General features: G+C 48.9%; 1 protein-coding gene across 1 annotated transcript; it reads right to left on the reverse strand.

Annotated features, from left to right (window-relative positions):
- Positions 1 to 2,115: 2,115 nt before the first annotated feature.
- On the reverse strand, positions 2,116 to 21,669 carry LOC310680584 (uncharacterized protein). Its single transcript, XM_083447437.1, has 14 exons — positions 21,054 to 21,669; positions 19,903 to 19,977; positions 18,806 to 18,949; positions 17,198 to 17,347; positions 15,585 to 15,812; positions 13,916 to 14,050; positions 12,988 to 13,128; positions 12,695 to 12,850; positions 10,348 to 10,485; positions 10,067 to 10,249; positions 7,055 to 7,102; positions 4,494 to 4,661; positions 2,945 to 3,112; positions 2,116 to 2,234 (listed from the first exon to the last, which is right to left on the reverse strand). Exons 2-14 carry the CDS (start codon positions 19,943 to 19,945, stop codon positions 2,224 to 2,226), a joined length of 1,713 nt encoding a protein of 570 aa, XP_083303563.1. The 5' UTR covers positions 19,946 to 19,977; positions 21,054 to 21,669; the 3' UTR covers positions 2,116 to 2,223.
- Between the last annotated feature and the right edge of the window lie 1,688 nt (positions 21,670 to 23,357).

Raw genomic sequence — 23,357 nt, forward strand, 5'->3', positions numbered from 1 at the left:
TCTGGATGATGCCCCTTCCAGTTCTTGGGAGCCTACGAGGGTGAAATGGAGGAAGCAGCTGGCCAAACGAGTCTCTTTGGCCAGACAATGGCTTTGGCTATTTATGCACCACCATTAGCTGAACCGAAGTAACTTCTCTGTGCCATAGAACAAATGGGGGGCAGTTTTCTTCCACCCCCTCACCTAGCTGCTAGGTAGGTGTTACGTACTGGGTTGAATAGGATCCAAAAGGCAGCAGTTTGATTGGTCCTAGAACAATAGGATTCAGAATGCAGCAGTCTGATTGGTCCTAGAACAATAGGACCCAGAATGCAGCAGTCTGATTGGCCCTAGAACAATAGGACCCAGAATGCAGCAGTCTGATTGGTCCACAGGAGCCACCCAATCCAGCTCCAGGTGGAAGTGAATCCGCAACCTGATTGGCCTACAGGAGAATCCCGGAATTAGCCAATCATATGGGGCCCATTGTGTAAATAATGTACATAAAGCAGACATTCTGGCGGAACTCCCATTCCTCCTCACCACTATGAGCTGAATAAAGAGCATGAAATCCACTCTCGACTCCGAGTATGTTTCAGTAGGAGTCAACTGAGATAGAAAGCAGGCTGGAAGCTGGAGACACTGAGACCTGCTTGCGAGAGCTGTTTGGGTGTCTATGCTGTAAGCCTCCAACCCCACCCTGTTCTCTGGATGTTGTTACGGAGCAGAAGGGGGGGGGCAGGTTTGTTAGGTCCCCCTTCCCAGAATACCTTCAGATACCTCAGTCCGACGAGCTAGGTGGCAGAGCAGCCTCGCACCTAGATTTCCGTAACAATGTACATGAGTGTAAATAAAACCCTCTAGTCTAAATAAACCACAGTCTTCTCTGACCTTCATTCCAAGGAAACTGTGCCTGCAACTCCAGGAGGCCATCACCGTTTGGCGATTGGAGTGTCATGTAACAACACAATCACCAGATTTTCCAGGCTGCAGATAAGGCAGTGATTATTATTTTTTAAATTTTATTAAATGTTTTCACATAACAAAGTATTCCAACAAATCATCTTCATTATGTTTTCCCCCCATTTCCCCCTCCCCTCCCCCCTCCCTACGACTTCCCTCAGTTTCTCTCTCTGATTTTTTAACACATATTATTCTCTGCATGCTATAAAAAGGTAAGGATCCTCAACTTATCTATCTATTATATTAGTAACAATAAGTTTGTGTATGTTTGTTCAAAACCTGCCAAGGAGTCCAGTTCATTTTGTTGTTTTTTAAAATAATTTGCAAAAGGTTCCCATTCTTCTTTAAAGTCACAGTTGTCCTTATCTCGCAATTTATATGTCAATTTCGCGATAAGGCAGTGGTTTTATTGCAGGGTGCACAAAGCTCAGCTTAACCCTCCAAGCAAACCAGCAGCTGGAACAGCCTTATAATGGTGGGGGTGGAAATAGTACCAGCAAGCATGGGCATAGCCAGAGCCCTCCCTAAATCCTCCCAAATGACCGAAAAGTATTAAAAATACAAAATTCACTTTGGTTCTGCCACACCCCAGCAGAAGCCTGCTCCCTAACAACTCCCACCCCCGACAACAAAAATCCTGGCTATGCCCATGCCAGCAAGGCATATGGTGAGTACCAGAAGCAAAGCCAGGTCCCTGCCCCAAAAGCTTACAGTATGATGGGAGGCAGGGAGGGTAACGTAACGAAGGATGATTGTATTGTGCATAGACTTTGCAGAAAAGGAGTTTTGAGAAACGAGAGAGATGGTATCACAGGGCTATTCTCTGGAAGGGGGGAGGAGGACACAGAATCATGAAATTGTAGAGTCGGAAGGGACCCCAGGGGTCATCTAGTCCAACCCCCTGCAATTCAAGGATCACCGTTGTTATTGTCACATGACCTTTCTATCCCACCCAACAGAATCATAGAATAACAGAACTGTAGCATGGCTTAAGTTGGGAGATGGGTGACTTGCCCAAGGTCACCCGGTGGGCTTCATGGCAGAGTGCTCTAACCACTGCCCCACACTGCCAGAAGGGGCAGCAAGGGAGAAGGAGTCCCTCTGAGGGAGCAGGGACCCTTCTGAGGGCTGTGGCTGCAGAAGCAAAGATCGAGGTCTTAAGATATAAGTGTGGGCAAGTAAGGGGGAGAAAGAGAGGAGAAGGAAGGGGGAGTCAGCCTCGGGTTGGTGGTCTCTTCCTTGGAGGGTCCCAGGAGCTTTGTATCTTGCCTTGGAGGGGGGTCACTGTCTACCTGGAAAAAAAAGAGAGGCACCTCCATCAGTCTCAGACGGCTCGTCTTACCAGCTGGAGATTTGGAACATGATAAACCCATCAGAAGACATGCTGGGTCCGGCCAGGGACCCACCTAGACCAGCATCCTGGACACACAGTGGCCAAACAGATTCCTGTGGGAAATCAGCATGCAGGATCTCTTGCGGTTTCCAGAAACTGGCAGCTAGGCTGGTGATTGGGAGCGGCCACCGAGACCACACAACACCAATCTTGAAAGACCTACATTGGCTCCCAGTACGTTTCCCAGCACAATTCAAAGTGTTGGTGCTGACCTTTAAAGCCCTATATGGCCTCGGTCCAGTATATCTGAAGGAGCATCTCCACCCCCATCGTTCAGCCCGGACACTGAAGTCCAGTTCCGAGGGTCTTCTGGCGGTTCCCTCACTGCGAGAAGCCAAGTTACAGGGAACCAGGCAGAGGGCCTTCTCGGTGGTGGTGCCCGCCCTGTGGAACGCTCTCCCACCAGATGTCAAAGAGAAGAACAACTACCAGAGTTTTAGAAGACATCTGAAGGCAGCCCTATTTAGGGAAGCTTTTAATGTTTAACAGACTACTGTATTTTAATACTTTGTTGGAAGCTGCCCAGAGTGGCTTGTGAAACCCAGCCAGATGGGCAGGGTACAAATAAATTATTATTATTATTATTATTATTAGTATTATTATTATTACCATGAGCTGCGCAGAACTGGAGGCAGTCTTCTTTCGTCAAAAAGTTGTTTCCGTTGCCTCCGTGCCCTCGATAGATGAACCCCTCACAGGTCCTGGAGGTGGGGCTGTAGTAGAAGCGAGTGCGCAGAGCATCCCCGTATCCTTGATGCTGTGGGAGCCGGCAGACACCTGGAAGGAAACAGCAGGAATTTGCCTCCCCAAAATCTTTCTCTGTGCAGGCACAGGGCCTTCTTGGTGGTGGCGCCCTCCCTGTGGAACCCCTCCCACCAGATGTCAAGGAAATAAGCAGCTACCTGACTTTTAGAAGACATCTGAAGGCAGCCCTGTTTAGAGAGGGTTTTAAAGGCTTGGTGTTTTCATTATGTTTTAATTTCATTTTCACTTTTTTAATTTTGTGTCTTTTATTCTGAGGACTGTTTTTAGGAGACTGAACTTAGTTTGACTTCACACTGAATATAAATTTTCTGACAAAGGGAAAAGCCATGTAGAATCAGATGAACAAGTAGCATATTTTTTAATCAGAAATGTAAGAGAACTTTTAAAAAGCCAAATTTAATTTAATGAAAATGGGGGTGGGGAGAAATTTATTATGTTTTTAGTTATAAAGCCAGTGTGGTGTAGTGGTTAAGAGCGGTAGTCTCGTAATCTGGGGAACCGGGTTTGCTTCCCCGCTCCTCCACATGCAGCTGCTGGGTGACCTTGGGCTAGTCACACTTCTTTGAAGTCTCTCAGCCTCACTCACCTCACAGAGTGTTTGTTGTGGGGGAGGAAGGGAAAGGAGATTGTGAGCCGCTTTGAGACTCCTTAAAGGGAGTGAAAGGCGGGATATCAAATCCAAACTCTTCTTCTTATGCTGTAAGCTGCCCAAAGTGGCTGGAGAAACCCAGCCAGATGGGCAGGGCATTATTATTATTATTATTATTATTATTATTATTATTAATTTAAGAGAATACTGTAAACAACCACTCCCATGTGGCCCCTGAAAGATTGTCCATGAGGGAAAATAGCCCTCAGGCGTAACGGGCTCCTCAGCCTGGTCTAGGGCCTTTTCAGTGGTGGCTCCACATCTGTGGAACTCCTTGCCCAAGGCAGTCTGTTTGGCCTGTTCCCTTCTGGCCTGTAGACAGCAGGTAGAAAACTTTTGTTTCAAAGAGCTTTAGACTGTAGGAAACTTTAGCCCATGAGTAGACAAACTAAGACCCATGGGCTGGATCCGGCCCAATTGCCTTCTAAATCTGGTTCGCAGACTGTCCGGGAATCAGCTTGTTTTTACATGAGTAGAATGTGCCCTTTTATTTAAAATGCATCTCTGGGTTATTTGGGGGGCATAGGAATTTGTTCATTCCCCCCTCCCAATATAGTCTGGCCCCCCACAAGGTCTGAGGGACAGTGGACCGGCCCCCTGCTCAAAAAGTTTGCTGTCCTCTCATTCCTTGGCCCTTCTTTCATCTTGCATACAGTATTTCACGGCATGCATAAAGCAAACAGAGAAAGGGATGAATTTACCCTCCCTGTCCCCAGCCCACCGGACTGCCCCCTGCCTGCTCACCAGGATCCGCGCACGTCTGCAGGCAACTCAGCTGTGTCCCAAAGTTGTTCCTGTTGCCCCCGCAGCCTCGGTAGAGAAACCTCAGACACTGCCCCGTGTGGGAGCTGTGGTGGAATCGAAGGGTGGAGTTGTCGCAATGGCCGGGGTCACTGGGGAGGTTGCAGAAATCTAGGTACGGAGGAGAGACCCGTTTTACAGACTGTGGCGAGGTCAGAGAATCATAGAATGGTAGAGTTGGAAGGGACCCCGAGGGTCATCTAGTCCAACCCCCAGCAGGAAGGAATCTCAGCTCAAGCATCCCTGACAGATGGCCACCCAAGCTCTGCTTAAAAACCCCCAGGAAAGGGGACACTGGGTGGGGATGGCGCTGTGGTTGCCATATGTATGGCGCTCAGAAATAAAATCCACAACAGCAATGAGATGACATGGTTGGAAACGTAAAAAGATAAAATAAACTTTGGGGAATTATTTATAATGAGCTAAAACAATAACATTTAAACATTTAACATTTCATCAAAAACCCAGAAGCCTCCCTTTTAGGCATCATGGCGGCAGATATTCCGAAGGAACTGAGGAAGGTATTTTTGCATGCAACCACCGCTGCGAAAATGCTGATAGCCAAATGGTGGAAGGGACACAAAATGCCAGCTAAAATGGCGTGGCAGGCGAAATTATTTGGCCATGTAGAATGACAGGAAAAATTAGGAAGCAGACAAAGCAAAAGTTTAACAAAGAATGGGATACGTACAGATTATATTTAAAAGAACATTGCTCACATATGAAATCTTTGACGTGCTTTGATTAACTTCTGCAGTGTTCTATGCTACAAAGATTATAGATAATTTATGATAAGTTAAAGGTCACACAATATGCAGTCAACAAGGAAACGAAGAACCCATGCTGAGAATGGCGGAAGTCTCAACGTATGGAAGAATTTATTTTATATGTAACATGTCCTTTGTAGTTGATGTGTTTTGCTTTTCCTTTGGTTCTTTTTGTGGGGAATGGATTCAATATTAAAATCGATAAAGATTAAATTGCAGAGAGAGAGAGAGAGAGAGAGAGAGACAGAGAGAGAGAGAGAGAGAGAGAGGACATTGGAAGAGCCAAAGGAGGTCAGGAGAAATAAGCAGGGTGGGAGGGGAGTGTTGGTGGGTGGGTGGGAAACATTAAACTAATAATAATCGTAGTAGTAGTAGTAGTAGTAGTAGCAATAATAATAATAATAATAATAATAATAATAATAATAATAATAATTTATTTATTTATACCCCGCCCATTTGGCTGGGTTTCCCCAGCCACTCTGGGCGGCTTCCAACCAAATATTAAAATACAGTAATACATAAACCAAGAACATAAACACATCTCATTCAGCATCCTGTGTTCACAGCGGCCAACCAGAGGCTTGTGAGAAACTCAAGAGCAACTCTGCCCCCCTGTGGCTTTCCAGCAAGTGGCCTTTGAAGCCATTCACTGCCTCTGACTGTAGAGGCAGAGCAGAGCCATTCTGCCTAGGAGCCATCGACAGCCCTCTCCTCCTGCTTAAATCAATCCAAACCTCTTTTAAAGCCATCTGATTAGCCCAGCGGTTTTCAGCCAGTGTGCCATGGCACCCTGGGGTGCCTTGAAGGATGGTGCTGCGAGCAACACTGGCCTCCATCCCTCTTTCCTTCCATCCCTCCTCTGATGCCTCTTGCATCTCTGCCTCCCAAAGGCTTGAGCAGCTGGAGGGGCGTAGGAAGGGGACAGTGGGGCGGCCCACCCTGGGTGTCATCCTAGAGGGGGGTGACAAAATCTGCCCTGGGCGGATCGCTGCCCCGCCCCCTGGGTGCCAATCACCGTGCCGATCGCCTCCCTGGGTGGATCGCTGCCACACCCCCTGGGTGCCAATTGCCATGCCGATTGCCCCCAATGGGCACTGATTGCCATGCCAATTGCCCCCCAGGTGCACAGGATGTGCTCCACTCTGGGTGCCCGAGTGGCTAGCTGCACTACTGAGGCGAATGGTGCTTCTGCGTCTGGCCAGGGGGTGCTGGTGGCCAGGACCTGAGGTGTCCTTGGAGTAAGCAAGCAAGCAGGAGCCCAGCCAGCCAGTCCACCAGCCCTTGCTGTTGGGAATGGACAGACAAGTCCCAGGCCCCTGTGGGGCAGGGTGAGGAGGCACCTCTCTATGGGGTGGATGGGGGGCAGCTCAGAGACAGGAGTGGCAGCAGCGGCTGCTGGAGGGATTCCCAAGGAGGCTGAGGGAACACTCCACATGGGAGGGTGTTTGAAAAGGGTTGGGGGCTGCTGGCTTTGCAGTCAAGGGGTGGCGTAACTGGGCTCCCGAGCCCCACAGGGGTGCCACAGAAAGAATGTAGTTGGTCAAGGGAGCTGTGGACTCGCAAAGGTTGAAAACCTCTGGACCAGCCAAACGATTTGCAAATAACTTGAAGAGAGAGAGAGAGAGAGAGAGAGAGAATGCTAAAAACACACAGAGGAATGTTTGCCATGCTAGAGGCATCACCAGCCTGTTGAGAAAACTTGTGAAGGTGCCTTCACATCACAGACTTTATACTTACCAGGAACAGAATGGGATGCCAGCTCTGTCAGAAGCTCCTCATCAGCTCCTAAAGGAAGAGATAATGGCAGGTGAAATTCAAGAGGCCAACCTCAAGTTCCATGTACGAGGGAAAGGCTAGAAATTAACCGGGTCGCGTCAGCTTCCGTCTGGCACTTGGCATCACTCCTAACATCTTTCTCAGTGGGGCCCTGCCCCAGAAGCATCTTGATGCCAAACTAGAGGGACCTTTCCTTTCCATATGCCAGGTGTGGGGAACCTTTGGCCCCCTGGGTGCTTGCTGAACTACAACTCCCATCTTCACCCCTGGCCATTGGGCATGCTTGGTGAGGTGGAAGGGAGTTGTAGTTCAGAAACATCTGCATGGGCCATGAATGCCTCGATCCTATTGCAGCACAGCCAGCTGCCGTAATCCAAAACAGCTGCCAGGACTCAGGCTAGAAAAGGCTTCATTACCAAGACCTGCCCTCAACACCTAGAGGGCAGAAAGCATGCACAGCTGGACATGCAGGGCCACCAAAAGCGGGTTTGGCCCCTGGTGAAATTTTTTTGGGGGGGGGCACCTCTGCGAAGGCTAAGAATCTTTACATGGATATAAAATAACGGTGCGGTCTCATTTTTATGTTAATAATAAATATGATGGTATCCATACTTGTTGAGAATATCAAGATCCTAATGACTCCTATCAATAATACAAACACCCACACGATTGTTGCAGAACCAACCATGCACTTTAAATGTTAAGCCTGCGTGGGCAACAAAACCCAATGTGTATCACACAAGCGCTTTGTTGTATTCGCACGGGCTTCGCTTACGAAAACATACAATCATAAAACGAGGCTGTGCTGTCCTGCCATCAAAGCGCAGGAGCAAATGTTCCTATAGATTTGGAAATGCTCAGAAAGGCTCAGTTCACAGCACAAGTGTGCAAGCCATTGCTCAGAACTGTGCGTGCATTGAACGTAAAATATGGATTTGTTTAAGAATTACATAAACCAAGAGTTGGACTGCCAGGCCCCAGGAATCTGGACCTCATCTCAGCCCTGTGAACCTGCAAGCGCTGAGGGCGAAAGGGCTAAATGCTTCTGGGCATGACCACCCGACGCAGTCCTTGCCTGGTTGTCCTCATGAGTCCCCTCTGGCCTGGGCAAACAGAGACCACCCTCAGGTGGGGTGCATGGCCGCCATGTCCCCCACTCACCCCTTGGCAGGTGACGCCGGCTCTCACCATCACCACCAGCAGCAGAAGAGTTGGCACAGCTGGAGAGGAGCCCCAGAATCAGGAGGAGAAGGGCAAGGTGGAGCTGCATGGTGCTCTCTGGAAGCAGAGTGGGGGCTCCCTGGGGGTGGGACCTTCTCATAAGGCAGCTGGGGGAGGTGAGCCAGGAGCAGTTGAACCACAGGCAGCAGGCGACAGTTGCCCATGGCTGGCGCAACTTTCCTCTGGGCCAGAGAATGACATTGGGAAACCAAATAAAAAAATTCCTTCCAGTAGCACTTTAGAGACCAGCGAAGTTTGCTCTTGGTATGAGCTTTCGTGTGCATGCACACTTCTTCAGATACACTGAAACAGAAATCACCAGACCTTTATAGATGGCTAAAAATAGCTTTATCATGTATAATGAGATAAGAATCCAATTTCTCTATTCAGACCAGGTCTCTCCATGGTTTTAAGTTTGGCAATAAGTTTGGCAATTCAGCAACTTCTCTTTCCAGTCTATTTCTGAAATTCTTTTGTAATATGACAGCTACTTTGAGATCTTGTCTAGAATGTCCTGGGAGATTGAAGTGTTCTCCTACTGGTTTCTCTGTCTTGCAATTCCTGATGTCAGATTCATGTCCATTTATCCTTTGGCGTAGGGTTTGGCCTGTCTGTCCAATATAGAGGGCTGAAGGGCATTTGATGGCCCTTGATGGCATACACAATGTTTGAAGATGAGCAATTAAATAGGACTATTACAAAAGAATTTCTCATTATACATGATAAAGCTATTTTTAGCCATCTCACCCCTTGCTTTTTCCTGTAAGACCAATTGCAGTCATTAACTGTTGTCAACAGGTTTACCACACCTATCAGCCAATCACCCATCTCCCACCCCCCTTCTGAGTAATACCCCTCCCCACCCTCTCACTATATATAAGGGTCTGGTGACTTCGGTTTCAGTGTATCTGAAGAAGTGTGCATGCACATGAGAGCTCATACCAAAAACAAACTGAGTTGGTCTCTAAGGTGCTACTGGAAGGAATTTTTTTATTTTCTTTCGACTACGGCAGACCAACACGGCTACCTACCTGTAATTGGGAAACCAAACCCCTAAGTGCTGGGGCAGTGAGGAACCCCAGAGCAACTAGGGGTCTTAGCAGACTGCAAGCTGAACACGAGTCCACTCTGGGATGCAGCAGCAAGAGAGCTGCTCCTGTTCTAAGCTGCGTCAGCAGAGCTATAGTGTCCAGGTCAAGAGAAATAACAGTACCACTCTATTCTGCGTTGCAGGGGGTTGGCCTAGAGGACCCTTGGGGCCCCTTCCAACCTGACAATTCTATCATTCTATGCTTCCATGGACTCCCTTGCACAAATGTGCATGGATGTTCAGTCTGTGTGTATGTGTGTGTTTGTGTACCTGTATGCAGAAAATATTTTGGAGAAGAGCTGCCTGTTTAACAAGCACCTGGCTGCTGAAATAATATTTTGCAACTGTCAGGTCTAACCACTCCAGATAGTATCGCAATTGCTGCATCAGCAGTTGAAGAAATACTCCTGGCTGTTGCTGCCACCAGCTGGGTTCTCCTAGGTAGCACAGAGCCCAGGATAACTCCCCAAGGCTGAGTTTGAATGAGACTCGTCTACCTGCAGAACTCTTCTAATGTCAACCTGCCATTTCTTTTTCCCCAGATTCGAATTGTGAGCTGAGAGTTTAGTGGGCGGCAGAGTCCATGATGCACCCTTTATTCTTTTTTAAATTTTTTTTGTACTCAATAAATATTGAAAAAAAACAAGACAGATGTTCCATACCTGCATTGATTTTCCCACAGGACTTCTGACATTCCTCCTTTGTGCTAAATCGGTTGCTGTTGCCCCCGCAGCCGCCATAAACAAACTGAAGGCACTTCCTCCGCACTGGGCAGTAGAAGTAAAGTTGAACGTATGCTCTGCAAAATCCGGTCTCCGGAGGCAATACGCATCGGTCGCTGGGAACTGTGGGAGGCAGAGGGGATGGAGTTCAAGGAGGGGATGTTCTTGGGCCCCAGAGCCCTGAGGTCTGTGCCCTTTTTGCCCAGGTGTCGTGCCAGTACCTGGGTCCAGGCAGTCCCGGCCACAGCCGCTGAAGCAACATTTCTTGGTGACGTCACAGTCTCTGTCGTCTCGGCACTTGTCCTCGCAGGGGGCAGAGCTATGCACCACTTTCTTTCTCGGACACATGCCAGGATGCTCTGGGGGAAGAGAAAAGAGTGGTGAAGGAGGAGAGGTTTGCATCTGTGCCCTGAACCACAGAAGCAGGAGCCCAGTTCTAAGTAGCTTATTTTTCCTTCTTTTAATAAGTTCAATGTGGTGGTGGTGGTGGGGTGACAAGAATTTTTCTGCACTGGGTACCACCTGACCTTGCTATGCCACTGGTTCTATCTCCTCCAGCCACACTCTTGTCTGAATGACGCCGCGAGTCCCTTCCAGTTCTTGGTGTGGGATGTGAAACACAAGATCAGTCAAGTACAACATTCCTAGAGTGAATATGTTTAGAGATGGGGAGGAATGTTTGTCCAGCCAGCAGGTCAACTTCCTGTTTCCTTCTGGGCTGGGACAGACTTCCTCTGCATGTGACTAGAGGTGGGCGTGGCCTCACCTGTGCAGGTAACGACAAAAGCACAGGGCAGGGCAGCCATCTCTCTCTTTTTGACTATATGCATTGAAGAAGCAACATCTGCTTAGCCAAAGATGCTCTCTGGGCTTCCAGAGAGGACAAAGGGACTTTCCCCTTATGAGATAGTTTCCAGTTATATATTACTTTTCTAAGCTAAGTCTGCCTTCTGGGATCCTATTGTGAACAGAATGATGTGTGAGTAAACCTTTTTATACTTTTATAGAAGACTGTGTCGTGTCTTATCTTTTATGAGGGAATAAGGGGAAAATACCAGAATAGTTATTATAGAGGCTTTAGTGACCCTGAGTAAATGCATCCGCTGCAAGTTTAAAAAGGGGAATGTTACTCTGCTAAATTGTGAACTTGTTAACACAAGTTGGAAAAGGATATAATCAGACAATATATTCTCTCCTGCATCCCTGAACATTCCCACACTTGGGGTCTTGCACCCAGGGAGGGTTAGAACAGAACAGTGGACAGTCTCTTTGTGAGCCATTGGCCTTGGCTGGCCCCTTAAGTGTCCTCTTCAGCATCCCCAAAGGATGAGTGATGGAGCTCTCCAGGCTAATGGTGTGTGGGGAGCTTTCATCGATCCCCCTCACCCAAGTGCTACATAGCAGGAGTTTTTGAGTGTGAGCTGAGCTGGAAGCAGGCTGGAAGCTGGAGACACAGAGACAGAATTGCTCTGTGCTGGATCCAAGGCTGTGGCTAATGGAGAAGCAGGGGCTGTTGGGGTGTTAATTGTTAGAATTCCTGCTCCGTCATGGGATTGTTGTCTATCACATGCCGGTGTATGTTTTGACTCCACAGAGTGGGAAGTGACGGAGACAGGATGTTTGTGTTCCTGTGTTTCGTGAAGAGGGACTATTGTCCTTTGTTCTTTCTCTCTTTGCTGTTTGATGCTAGAGAGAGAGGGAGCCATGTTGCAGTGCTCCATGTGTGTTTATATGTAAATAAAGTAGATTAGCCAAAATGCTGAGTTGCTGAGGTCTGTTACGCAAGCTGCAAAGACTCTGCGGATCCCTAAGTGTGCCGGTGTTGGTTGGCATCAGTCGCTGTGATGTTCAGGCTGAAGAAAGCTTATGAAGCTCCTGAACGATCGACCAGTCGGGCATGTGTCTCTGCCAGGGTCCTACTTGAGTGTAGGCTGAACTCCTGACATTAATGCCATGAGCCCCTCCATCCTATGCCCAGGCTGGATATATGTGTGAATACAACCACATATCCTAAAGACACCACAGTCTGACCTCCAAGGAAACCTGGGTAAGTGCCTTGAACCCCTGTTTGGGGAACCCCTGTTTAGGGAAAACCCAGCCAGATGGGTGGGATATAAACAAATTATTATTATTATTATTATTATTATTATTAACCCTCTCCCTTCTTCTGGCCAATGCTAATGGTCTCTCTTGTCTTTCATAGCTGCATGTACCTGAACTATCCTCTCTGGATATCTCTGAAAAAGGCACTGTGGCAACAGAGTCCAGAGGCTCAGGATAGTGTTTTGAATGCCAGGGCTCAATCCTAGAATGTATGAGGAAGTGACAAATGAGAGTGCCGCTGAAGCATGTGCAGAGTGCATTGCTCTCTCCCACCCCCGGGTCCCACAGTACTACCACAGGCAATCACAAAACAGCTGGGCATTAGGGAGTGGAGATTCTGCAAGCGGCCTCTGCACCACCCCTTCTTGGGCAGGATCCAAGCTCTGGGCTCTACAAAGCCCCATGAACATCCTTCCCAAGTCCAGCTGGCATCGCCCCCCCCCGTCATTCCTGGAGAAGCAATACCTTCCTCAGCCTCCAGGCAAGTCTGCAGATGCCCGTAAGTGCAGCACTTCTTCTTCCTTGGGGAGTCAGTGCCTGAACCACAACTTAAGTCAGAAGAACAATTTGCCACATTCTGGCTGGATTGGGGAGGCTCCTTGGGGCAGTAGCCTCTGGGCACTGGGTAAAAAAAAGAAAGGGAGACGATTGAACAGGAGGAAATTCTGGAAAGGCTGCAGGGAAAGTTGAGGATGATCTGGCAAGCCAAGCTGGAGAGCACCCCCGGTGTTTTCTTCTATCGCCAGGGCCTTTCTCACCTCCGAAAGGGAGCAAGCATTGCCGCCCACACATGGTCTCGCAGCAGAGCTGGTCCCCTGGGCAGCTGGCATCCGTGGAGCAGAACTGGAGGGGCAGCGACTCATTGCCTTGAGCCAGAGCAGGGCAGATGCCAGGCTTGACTGTAACAGAGAGAGAGATTACATTGAGCCCTTCATTGGCACTGAGGATTTCAGCTCTTCTGCTTTTGCTTTTATTGGGTATTCTGTTTTCTTATTTTGTACAGTGGTACCTTGGGTTAAGTACTTAATTCATTTCGGAGGTCCGTTCTTAACCTGAAACTGTTCTTAACCTGAAGCACCACTTTAGCTAATGGGGCCTTCTGCTGCCACTGTGCCGCCGGAGCAGGATTTCTGTTCTCATCCTGAAGCAAAGTTCTTAACCCGAAGTACTATTTCTGGGTAAGCGGAGTTTGTAACCTGAAGCGTATGTAACCCGAGGTACCACTGTATTTTCATGTTGTGAACTGCCCTATGATCTTCGGATGAAGGGGCAGTGTACAAATTAATTAATTCAATCAATCAATCAATCAATCATAAAAACATCAATTTCATTTTCTCTCAATTTCTCCTTTTCCCCATTCTTAAATTCAGTTATCCACATTTCTGTATCATTTGGCACTTTAAAAAATCACCAGAATCTCCTCCCTACACGTTTTCTTTTTATTCAGTTTCCATTCTATGCTTTCTTCGCCAAAGTTCTGTCCAATTTGCCCAGGTGTAGAAGACCCACTGCCCCACAGCTACCCCACAGCTTGCTCAGTTCCAGATCCAAAGGTGTGACTCATGGAGAAGCGAGATCTGCTGGGGTGCTGATGCTGCGAGCGCCTCCATCTTAGGTTAAGGTTGCATAGATGTGCAAATGAAGCTGCTCAGAGCGATGGCTTGGGCACCCGCTGACTTCTCTTACCTCCAGTGACTTTCATGCATTGGTGGCCACAGCCGTTGCTGCAGCACTTCTGCCCAAGCGGGCAAGAGGCATCACTGCGACAGAGCTCTGCGCACGTCCCGGATCCATGGGGCACAGGGCACCGTCCGGGGTGCACTGAAAGAGAGAAAGGGGACTCTCACACTAGGATGCTCTACAGAGGTGGGGTGCAACCAGGGGTGTCACGGGGGGGGGGGTGTGTGCCCCAGGTTTCATGCCTGGGGAGGGCGACAAAAATCCCCCCTGGGCATGGTGACGCTCTCACCTCTGGCAGGTGGATTTTCATGACTGGCACGATCGTTGCAAATACGCTCGCGATCAGCCTGGCACTCCCCTGGTGGGTGGCACTTGCATCCCAGGCAGGCGATTTTATGCGATCAGCGGTCAGATTTTTGTGGTTAGCGGATGCCGCTGGCACCCCTGATGGGCAGTGCTCACACTCCCGGTTGCCAGTGCTCACACCCCTTTCAAAAGTATGTATTCTGACAAGGAATACAAACTCAAATATCTTTATGAGTTTGAGTTTGTAATCTCTGTTAGAGTTTGTAACCTCTATTTGAGTTTGTATTCATTGTCAGGATACATACTTTTGAATGGATTAGTTTTTGTTACTATTGACTATTGATTTGTGAGTAGGGACCACTATTGAAACTTACATTGGCCTGAGTTCTTGGTGTGCTTTTTTCTTGGTATATTTAATAACAGGAACTCCAGCTTATCTTAGGTTAGTGCTCACACCCCTGGCAACGTTCCCAAAAATTGCAAGGGGGGGTGACAACAATTTTTTCGCACCCGGTACCACCTGACCTTGCTATGCCTCTGGGTGCAACCAGTGTCGGCAGGAGCCTCTCACTGCTTGCCTTGGACCACTGAAAAATGGGTGGGGGGCTATGCAGAACTCTAGACTTGGAAGTAGCAGCTCTTGAAGGCTCTTGGTTCCTTTCACTCCCTTTTTATGGAACCTCAGACTGAAGCCATGAACAAAATCTCCTAACAACACACTTCCTCTGGGACACCTGCCCAACTGTGGAAGACCCACCACCCCACTTCTACCCCTGTTCGCCCTGCCTTCCTCTGAAGGAGGGGGCTAGGCCCTCTTCCTGGAGTCAACAGGAGCTCTTGACCTCCTTGCAATGAGGCCAAAATGAGAATCCTGCAAACATTCCCACTGCTGCTGTTGCTGCTTCTGGAGCCTCTAGACTCTGCTGACGAAAGACCCTCCCTTGGCCCAGCGGCAACTTGCCAGAGAGAGATCCACAGCAGACCCCTCCCTCCGAGGCAGCTTCGGTTCCCCCCTAGAGCAGGGATCGGCAAGGTTTACCACATCTGGGCAGGTTCACTCCAGCAGAGACCCCTCCATGGGCCAGATTATGTGCACGCCCGCGATTTCCAGTGTCTGCACAGACACAATTTCTGGCACTGCGGAAGCGAGTCCCCGCGCAGCATTGTGCCGGTTTAGCGCAGCACGTGGGAACTTGCCAAGTGGGTGGCTGAGTTCAGGGGTGGCTTGTGGGCTGGCAAAATGACCCTCGTGGGCTGATTGTGGCCCATGGGCCTTAGGTTGCCAACCCCTGCCCTAGAGCATTGCAAGGGGGATCCGTGGGTCCCTGCCAACTCTACAGTCCTCTGAGTCTGTGGTTCTATAACTCACCTTCCTCCTGCCCGCCATGCCCGCTGGGGTCAGCCTTCTCCCTTTCCCAGAGCTGCCTGTCGCGCTGCCCGCTGCCCTGATGGTGAATCTCGGGGTCGACACACTTCAAGCCACAGTCTTTAAAGCAGCACTTCTGCCCAAGGCTGCAACTTCGGTCGTCCGTGCACTCGCTGTCGCACGGGCGGGACGCGGGCAAAAGGCGGCTCTTGGGGCAAAGGCCCCTTTTCTCTGGAGAGGAAGGGAAGAGTGAAGCAGGGAAAAGGCATCCTGAGTCTGTTTCCGTCAGAACTTAAGGACATAAGACGAGCCATAAGAAGAAGTTGCATTGGAGGAAATGACGATTCAAAATCATGATCAATGATTCACGTATATGGATTGACAAAGGACGATTAAATCTACTTGATTAACTGGGGAAATAGTTAAAGAAAAGTCTCAGCGGGAATTGAACATGAGCAGTCCATGGCAATAGAGAATGGATGGGAAAGTAATAGAAATTAGGAAGTATTTTATTGTGAGCAGCAAAGAAGGGAGGGAAGAGAAACATTTTGAAGGGGGGGGGGTTAAAAGTCAACTTTCACGTCAAGTATGGTCATAGACCAGCATAAGCAAAACATCCAAACAAATAGCAGAACAGTATGGATCCAAGCGAATAATTATTAAATAAATAGGAGCAAGAACCAAACGTAGATTTGAACATATACATAGAATACTTAATTAAGCATAGATAATGGGTGAGTAAAAAATTAAGTCGACTTTTAAATTTGTGTTAAATTTGAATTAATTTGCTGTTAATCTGTTAAAAATTTGGAAGATCAATAAAAATTAATTGGCAAAAAGCAGAGCCCTAAGAGGAGGCTGCTGGATCAGGCCCGGCTATGCCAAGTCATCTTCTGGAAGGGGAGGAGCAGGCCAGGCAGGGGATGCCAAGGGGCTCTTGGCTTGAGCCACGTCCCTGATTCACAACCCTCCCTGCTCTCAGGTCTGCTGATAAGGCAGGGTCATCCTGACACACCCTTAGCACCTTTGGCACCAAACCTTCTCCTGTGGCTGCATCATGGCTGGCCAGCTGCCCAGGGGGCTTTTCTTTGCCAAGGACAGCAAAGGTTGGTGGCTTGGGACAGGTTGGCAGGACTGAGGTGCTCTTGGGTTCAGAGTCTGAAGGAATGTCTCCACCCCCATCGTTCTGCCCGGACACTGAGGTCCAGCTCCGAGGGCCTTCTGGTGGTTCCCTCGCTGCGAGAAGCCAAGTTACAGGGAACCAGGCAGAGGGCCTTCTCGGTAGTGGCCCCCGCCCTGTGGAACGCCCTCCCACCAGATGTCAAAGAGAGCAACAACTACCAGACTTTTAGAAGACATCTGAAGGCAGCCCTCTTTAGGGAAGCTTTTAATGTTTGATGCATTACTGTGTTTTAATATTTTGTTGGAAGCCACCCAGAGTGGCTGGGGAAACACAGCCAGATGGGCGGGGTATATATATATAAAGAATCAGGGCTGGGAGCGGGTTCTGGAAGGAAAGATCAACTCTTCTGCCCCCCAGTGCTTGCTTTGGCCCTTCTGGAGGCCCCTGCAGTGTGGGGTGGGGGTGCTGGGGCCTCAGGTGCTTGTCACGGTACCTGGCTGAGCCTTGGTGCATCTCCTGAGACCACCCCTCATGCAGCACTTCTCCTGTGAGGCGCACTGGGAGTCATCAGAACAGGGGCTGGAGGAGGAGGAGGCAGCAGCAGCAGCATGATCTTCCGAGTGGGGACAGTAGCCACGATGCGCTGCAAGGGGAGAGGGCAGTTAGTGGATCTCTTGTGCCACAGGCGAGCAGTCTTCTGCTGGGTTTGTTGCTGCTGGAGGTGGCCATAAATGAAGGCTGGAGCATTGCAAGTTATTTACAGTCATACCTCGGGTTACACACCCTTCAGGTTACCTTTTTTTGGGTTACGGACTGCCGAAACCTGGAAGTACCGGAATGGGTTACTTCCGGGTTTCGGTGGTCACGCATGCGCAGAAGCACTAAATTGCGCTTTGCACATGCGCAGACGTGCCGCTGTGGTTGCGGACACTGCGGGTCGCGAATGTGCATCCTGCATGGATCACGTTTGCAACCCGAGCATCCACTGTATTTATTTCATAAAATGTAAGCGCCAGCGAAAGAATAAAATAAAACACTAATCAACAACAGCCATGTAAGGCTTTTGAAAAGTTAAAATAGGGCTGCCATACGTCCGGGTTTTCCTGGACACATCTGGGAATCGGGCTGCAAAACAGCGTCTAGGCAGATTTTTGCTGAATCGGCAAAATTAAGATTAAGATTCCCACAGATGCAGAACGGGAATTTTGTGGCACCTGCAGTAGTGCCCATTCCACTGATTGAAGTGGTGGAGTGAGAACATGTGAGGTAAGCTGATTTCGTAGGTAAACTGGTCCGAAGTTAAGTGTTTTACTGTATAAAGGTAAAGGGACCCCTGACCGTTAGGTCCAGTCGTGGCCGACTCTGGGGTTGCAGCGCTCATCTCACTTTATTGGCCGAGGGAGCTGGCGTACAGCTTCCGGGTCATGTGGCCAGCATGACTAAGCCGCTTCTGGTGAACCAGAGCAGAGCACGGAAACGCCATTTACGTTCCCACTGGAGCGGCACCTATTTATCTACTTGCATTTTGACGTGCTTTCGAACTGCTAGGTTGGCAGGAGCAGGGACTGAGCAACGGGAGCTCACCCCGTCGCAGGGATTCAAATCGCCGACCTTCTGATCTGCAAGTCCTAGGCTCTGTGCCACCCGCGTCCCACTTTACTGTATATACTTGGCCCAATTGCAGATGAGCAACCAGGGCACATCTCTGAGCACAGGAGTTACACGCTGACGAGGTCTCACTCCTGTCAGGGCAAAGTGCTTTACCTCCTCATCCACTCAGGCCACTGTAAGGCCACTTACTCATGGCAGAGGAGATCAGGAAGGGGTTTTTCTTAGGGCGAGGCTCGGCCATTGCACCCTGTAACTCCTCCAGATGCAAGAACCTCAACTCTTGGATTCATGGTTGTGCGCAGAGGGCAGCATAGGCAGAGTCCTTTCTCAAGGGCACTCTGGCAAAGAGCAGGTATTTCAGAGGGCTCCTCCAGGATCTTGAGCATTGCTCCATCCCAGCCAGGAAAGTAGCTGCTGATTTTTAGAAGAACCGTGTCCCTTTCCACCATGCATAGCACTGGGATATGGGGAGCATGGGCAGCATACATACCTCCTTCAGGAAGGACACACTTCAGAATATTCCCCACACGGCAGCACTTCTGGTCTCCTGGGCAGGGCCTCCCCTCGCTGCAGTAGGCAGCTCCCAGCTGGTGGTGGGTGATAGTGGCAGGGCACTTGCCGGGCGTCGGGGACCCTGGAAAGGAGATGAGAGGACACCATTGACCAAAGCACAAAGACAGTGATGGCCACCAACCTGTGTGGCTGTGAAAGAAGACGAGACGCTTCCACAGAGGAGAGGGCTATCATTGGCTGCTAGTCACGATGGCAATGATGATGATGATGATGATGATGATGATGATGATGATGATGATTTATACCCTGCCCTTCCCGGTTCAAAAGCCGGGCTCAGGACAGCTAACAACAAATTTAAAACACTTAATTATAAAAGCAGCATAAAATACAGTATAAAAACATGAATAACAATAGAATTCAAAAATCAGTTAGATAATTCCCCAGGGCTAGCTGGCTGAATTGGTCCTGCTTGGGCCAGTGTGGAGACCAGGGGAGAATTAGCTGTGGGGTCTCAGAGCGGGTGATCTTCATAAAAGGGAAGGGGGAGGGAAGAGAAGAGAAGGGGAATAAAAGATCAGGCTGAATTCCAATTAAAGGCCAGGCGGAATATCTCTGTCTTACGGGCCCAACGGAAGGAGGTTAAATTCTGAAGGGCCCTGGTCTCCTGTGACAGAGCAGTCCACCAGGTCGGAGCCATCACCGAAAAGGCCCTGGCCCTGGTGGAGGATAATCTGACTTCCTTAGGGCCCAGGACCTCTATGGTTGTTCATGGACCTTAAGGTCCTCTGCGGGGCAGACCAGGAGAGGCGGTCCCGTAGATACGATCTCCACGGTCATCTGAATACCAGCTGCTGGAAACTGCAGGAGGGGGAGAGTTTCTCTTATGCTCGGATTCTACTTATGGGCCTCCCATAATGGGACCTGGCTCGCCACCATGAGAAAAGGATGCTGCACTGAGTTGCACCTGAACGTGGACCGATGACCAACTGTGGGGTCTTTGGTCCACAGCTTGAGAAACACTGATGTCCCAAAAGCTTGTTAGACTCCTGCTGAACTTTGCAAATAGTTTCTCACCATTTGTTGAGAGCTCTGGAGTCTGGAAGGTCTCCTCATCCATGTGAACTTCTCCTGCCTCGTGATGATACGCACCTATAAGGAGGAAATAAAAATAATTGATTAGGTGCTCAGCAGAGCCTGTGGGCTTTTCACCATCAGCAGCTCAGCACGGAATTTACCCTCCATACAGCTGTTATAATAATAATAATAATAATAATAATAATAATAATAATAATAGTTTATTTATACCCCACCCATCTGGCCGGGTTTCCCCAGCCACTCTGGGCAGCTCCCAACAGAATATTAAAAACACGATAGAACATCAAACATTAAAAAATTCCCTAAACACTGGGCTGAAAGTGTCATTGAGCCACCCTCCACAACCCCAAAATCTCCTTCCTGGTCAGTCCATACCAGTTCAGACTCTGTGATGTGTGTACATGTGAACAGTTGTCACTTCTATGCCTCAATGCACATCACTTTACACTTGCTTAAACTCAACAGCGTTTGTTGGAAGATTCAGGACAGATAAATCAAAGTACTTCTCCATGTAGAGCATAGTTGATCCCACAGTAGGATCAAACTGAGAAACAAAGGCACAGAAATTATAAATTTGTTTCTTTAAAAAATCCCCTTTTCTCTCTTCCCTGCAGCTTCTGCTGCTCTTAACAATGTTGTTTACTTATTACAGCTCGGCTTTTAATACCATTCTTCTGGACATTCTTATCAAAAAGCTGATGGAACTAGACCTTTCTTCTACCATCTGTGACTGGATTAAAGACTTTCTGAGGGATCGGGCACAAACAGTGAGGATTGAGCCTGTAACATCTACCTCCCTGAAGCTCATCACTGGCGCCCCACAGGGATGGGTGCTGAGTCCCTACCTGTACTCGTTGTATACATACGACTGTATTTCATCTGATCCATCTACTGCCATTATTAAGTTTGCAGATGATACTACCATCATGGGACTAATTACAGGTGGAAATGAATCAGTGTACAGGGGGGAGGTTCAAAAAGTATCTACATGGTGCTTAGAGAATAACTTGCACCTAAATATTAGCAAGACAAAGGTTGGACTTTCAGAGGAAGAGAGGGGAACTAGCCCCATTATATGGGGGGGGGGTTGTGTGGGGAGAGTCTCTTCCTTTAAATTCCTGGGAGTTTACCTTAGTGAAGACCTCACTCTGAAAAACAGTATAACTCAGGTGGCAGAGACTCCATTTCCTCAGGGTCTTGCGAAAGAACAATGTTAAACAACAATTGATGACCTTTTACTGGTCCACACTAGAAAATGTCCTTTCATATTGCATCACAGTGTGGTACGTTGGCTTGACAGCCACAGACAGAAAGTCTTTACAGAGGGTGGTGAACACAGCACATGATATCATGGGCTGTCCCCTGAACCTGCTAGATGACATCACAAGGGATCGGGGCCTTAGGAGAGCAAGAAAAATTCTCAGGGACGATTCTCACCCTGGCCAGCACCTCTTTAATCTTCTACCCTCGGGCAGGAGATATAGAAGTAGAATCAGTCATAGGTAAAGGTAAAGGTACCCCTGACCATTAGGTCCAGTCGTGGCTGACTCTGGGGTTGTGGCGCTCATCTCGCTTTACTGGCCGAGGGAGCCGGCGTACAGCTTCCGGGTCATGTGGCCAGCAGGACTAAGCCGCTTCTGGCGAACCAGAGTAGCGCACGGAAACGCCGTTTACCTTCCTGCCGGAGTGGTACCTATTTATCTACTTGCACTTTGACGTGCTTTCGAACTGCTAGGTTGGCAGGAGCAGGGACCAAGCAATGGGAGCTCACCCCGTTGTGGGGATTCGAACCATTGACCTTCTGATCGGCAAGTCCTAGGCTCTGTGGTTTAACCCACAGCACCACTCGCGTCCCATAATCAGTCGTACCAGCAGGCTAAAAAACAGTTTCTATCCGTGGACTGTTAGGCTGCTGGACGGAAAATAATATAGTGCAACTGACTTTCAGGGTTGGTGTGTTGTGCGACAAGCGCACAGAGTGCAATGAGATTGAGTGTTTGTGTGGTGGGGAGGGAGGCTCGGTTAATTTCATTGTACACAGGTTGCACATTGGCAATAAGGGTATGACTATTATTATTATTATTATTATTATTGAAGTCGTGGTTTGGGAAAGGCTCCTAGGGCTGCATGGTGGGGCAAGGCAGCTGGAAAAAGCCACTGCCTGATGAGCAGCACAAAGTCTCTCTCCCCTCACAGTTCTTCCTTTGGAAACAGCTCCCTTGGGAAGCCTCCTAGGGCTGGAAGGTGGGGCTTCAGGAGAGGAGAGGGCCACTCTTGGGCTCAGATCCTGTTGGGAATTTGACAACGTGCAATTCTGTGCAGCTGCACACAGAGTCAATTAAGAGTTGGCCAACAGCCAAGGATGACTGAGCAGAAAGGAGAATTTCTGCCTGGAGAGATAGGAGCCTGGAAACAGCTCTACCGTTGGTCAAGGTCTCACACAGGCATAATGATTTATGACCTACTGACTGGAATGTGTTCGTGAACTCTGCGCATGCTCTGCTAAGGTCCTGCAACAGGTCAAAGTTGCAGAACACCAACAGATCCTGCTTGGGGGCTTCTGCACTGGGGCATCTGGTTGGCCATTGTGAGGATTCTGGACCAGATGGGCCACTGGCCTCAACCAGCGGGCTATTCTTAGGTTCTTATTTTTAATGCCCATTTCCTGGGCAGTCACTGCCACTTCAGACCCCATTACTCCCCATGTAAAGTTAGAATTTCCGCCCCCAATATGCATTATGCTGAACTGCATTTTTGTTTTAGCCAGGCCGAACATTTCTCTCTCAGCAGCAAATTTGGCTGCTTCACCGCTCACTGTTCACTCCGAACCATTTATGAACAAGTTTAAAAGGAAAAATTTCAAAGTTGCTGCTCAAGGGACCATCCGGAAAACTCCCCATTCATTCCCACTCGCTTCTTCTTGCCATGTGGCCGAGTTCTGATCCATCGGGGGACCTCTCTCCTCTGACTACATGACTGCTAGATTTATCCCAGAGTCTCTCTCTTATAAAGCCACCCCAAGGAGTTTCTTAGATCAAGAGCAACTAATAATGACCATCGCCTCAAGGGATGTGGGCCATCACTGCCTCCAGAGGAAGGGAGTCCCACAGTTTAACTATGTGTTTCATGAAGAAGGGTTTCCTTTCATGCACCCTGAACCTTCCAACATTCAGCTTCAGGATGTCTGCGAGTTCTGGTGTCAGGAGAGAGGGAGAAAACCTTTCTCCTTTGCCGCTGCCTGTCATATCAAACCCAGAAGCCCCTCAGCGCCTCCTCCTGACTGCGTTTTCTTGGCAAATCAGTGCTGGGGTTTCCAGCAATTGCTTTTCAGAAGCACTGCCAGTATCTTATTGGGAGGAACAGAAGGATATTGTGCAAATATCCTCTTTTGCACTCTTTCTTTGAACAACGAGGATTCCCTAAGCAAGAATGAT

The sequence above is a fragment of the Podarcis tiliguerta genome (genome assembly GCF_965153285.1).
Source record: "Podarcis tiliguerta genome assembly, chromosome: 6".
Taxonomy (NCBI): Eukaryota; Metazoa; Chordata; class Lepidosauria; order Squamata; family Lacertidae; genus Podarcis; species Podarcis tiliguerta.